At 40.0% G+C, this 2,490-nt stretch overlaps 1 protein-coding gene across 1 annotated transcript; it reads left to right on the top strand.

Annotated features, from left to right (window-relative positions):
- The first annotated feature begins 795 nt into the window (after window positions 1–795).
- Window positions 796–1,140, top strand: LOC143019036 (uncharacterized). Its single transcript, XM_076174737.1, has one exon. The coding sequence runs from the start codon at window positions 796–798 to the stop codon at window positions 1,138–1,140; it is 345 nt and encodes a 114-aa protein (XP_076030852.1).
- Window positions 1,141–2,490: the final 1,350 nt, after the last annotated feature.

Raw genomic sequence — 2,490 nt, 5'->3', positions numbered from 1 at the left:
AGATGATTGGACGGAGACTATCGACCAGGGAGGGTGTATAGATGTGATATATCTAGATTTATGCACAACTTTTGATACAGTCCTCCATCAAAGGTAAATCACAAAGTTTCGGAGCTATGGGATAACAGGAAATCTGCTAAACTGGAGCAGTAAATTTTTAACAGGAAGAAAGCAGAGAGTAGTTGTGAATGGTGTAATGTCTTCATGGTCAAAAGTGTTGAGCGGTATACCTCAGGGAAGTGTGCTGGGACCAGTGCTATTTGTGACTTTCATCAATGATCTCCCAGACATAGTTCAGTCAGAAGCATACTTATTTACAGATGACACAAAAGTGTATAGAAGAATCAGAGAAGCAGGAGATTGTGAAACATTGCAGAGATTTAAATGCACTGCAAGAATGGTCGAACAAATGGTTATTAAGATTTCATCCTGATAAATGTAAATACATGGCGATCTAAGGAAAAACACAAAGAATAGACGAAAGCCAGTATATAATGCGAAGAAGAAACAAAGAAGAGAATTGTATATTGCAAAAGACCTTGACGGAAAAAGATCTAGGTGTGATCATAGATAGCAGACTAAGATTTGAGAAACACGTCCAGGCTAAGGTAACGCAAGCCAATCAGACTATGGGGATAATAAGGAGGACATCTCAGACCATGGAATCAAACACCTTTTAAGTGGCTTTTTAAAGCTATGGTTAGAACACACCTTGAATATGTACAAAATGTGTAGATTCCTTGGAAGAAAATATATATCACAGCAACAGAGAATGTATAGAGGCGAGCTACAAAGATGATTCCTGGGATGAAGAACCTCTCATATGAGAAAAGACTTAGGAGATTTAACCTGCCATATTTGAAATATAGAAGGTTTAGGGGAGCTATGGCTGAAGTGTATAAGATTATGCAAAATTACTATGATCAAGACACTGCACCAACGTTGATAAAATCTGAAGGTATCACCAGGACTTATGATCTAAAACTCTACAAGATTAGGGCAGCAGGAAAAATGAGACAGCGGCAGTTTTCTCTAAGAATTATCGACACTTGGAATAGCCTGCCAAGTCAAATAGTGAATGCCCCTAGTGTGCACTCCTTTAAAGATTGCTTAGACAAATGCTGGAAAAACAGGAAGTGAAACTTAATTACGATGCTGACCACAACACGACCAGCTGACTTTGAAGTTGATACGGAAGATCTGGACATAGAGGTCCCATGCACCTGTGTCCAGTACATGCATAAGGTTACATTAGGTAAGGTAAGGTTGATTTAAAATCTACATAATTACTTAGTTTCTTACCCTATCAAATAAAAAAAAATGTTGAACTTATAGAATAACTGCTCTTTCTAATGATTCTAACCAAATTTTCCTATCTTATGAACAGAGTGCAGAAATATAATATTTTCTGAAGGAGGTGAGGAACTTGCGTGCCCCTGGTGCCTGTGTGGAGCAGGCGTCTGCTGGACTACCAACTATACCGAGCTGCACAGCAGAAATCGAATGTAATTTCTTACTGAAATTGATTATAGTTAGCAACGAACTTGAGCAATACGTCAGAACTTACCTTAAGTACAGTCTGAAGAGATTTGTCCAGCCGTTTGGCGAGCACAGGTAATCTTATTCCTTAGGGTTTATTTATGTAAAACCAATGATGGAAGAAGTGGACTTTGTGAAGCAGGTGGTATGTGCCTGAAGGTTGCATCCACTAATGATGTCTTCATTAGTGAAGACATTTAACATAAAAAAGAGAAGTGGTTCATACCACATACCCCCTCCCCCCGCTTCCCTCCAACGTTCAAGCCACCATCACTGGGGTAACAAAATACAAGAACACACGCAGTCATCACAGGATTGGCGTAAAATTATCGTTTGGTCCTTTTAAAAGCACCTCGGGTACCAGTTTTCATACACACAAGAAAAAATCACAAATCTTTAGACTAAACACCCACACTCGGCACAAATCAATTCAAGACTTAGTTGGCGCCCGTCCGACTTTGTTTTCGTTATGAAGTAAACCCGAACCCCTGTGATTGGCTGAAGCCAGTCACGGGATTCAAAACAATTAGGTCATTGGCTGAAGCGATAACATACTACATGACGCCTCCGCAAGATGGCTCGCCTGAGCGCCCGCGAACAAGTTGTAAACAAGAGTCAGTCTTCGCTGTAAAACGGAAGTCAAGCTTATTTCCTTTAATTACTAAAGAAACACATGACTTACGAATTTCACATTTTTTCTTCAGCTAGGATACTTAAGATCCTCGATAGAGGGACGAAAATAGATAAACGTCTAAGACATATACACGGCTGAGTAAACGAAAAAAAAAAAACCCGCCAGAATATAATCTAAAAAGTCGTTATCAGATCAAAGGGTTTTCCTTTGGCCGAATAAAATCAACCTGTCACAGTGTGCGTTCGTGCGTGCGTGCGTGTGTGTGTGTGTATTCACTCGGTCTTTGGATCACGTGTTGGACTCGTGATCGACAGCTA

The sequence above is a fragment of the Oratosquilla oratoria genome, chromosome 36, assembly GCF_046742065.1.
Source record: "Oratosquilla oratoria isolate Oo_2021 chromosome 36, ASM4674206v1, whole genome shotgun sequence".
NCBI lineage: Eukaryota > Metazoa > Arthropoda > Malacostraca > Stomatopoda > Squillidae > Oratosquilla > Oratosquilla oratoria.
Note: the sequence above shows the minus strand (reverse complement) of the source record. Positions and strands in the feature narration are given on the sequence as shown.

What these genes read in the sequence shown, in the direction of transcription:
- LOC143019036 (XM_076174737.1), top strand. Translation starts at nt 796, where the DNA reads ATGATTCCTGGGATGAAGAACCTCTCATATGAGAAAAGACTTAGGAGA.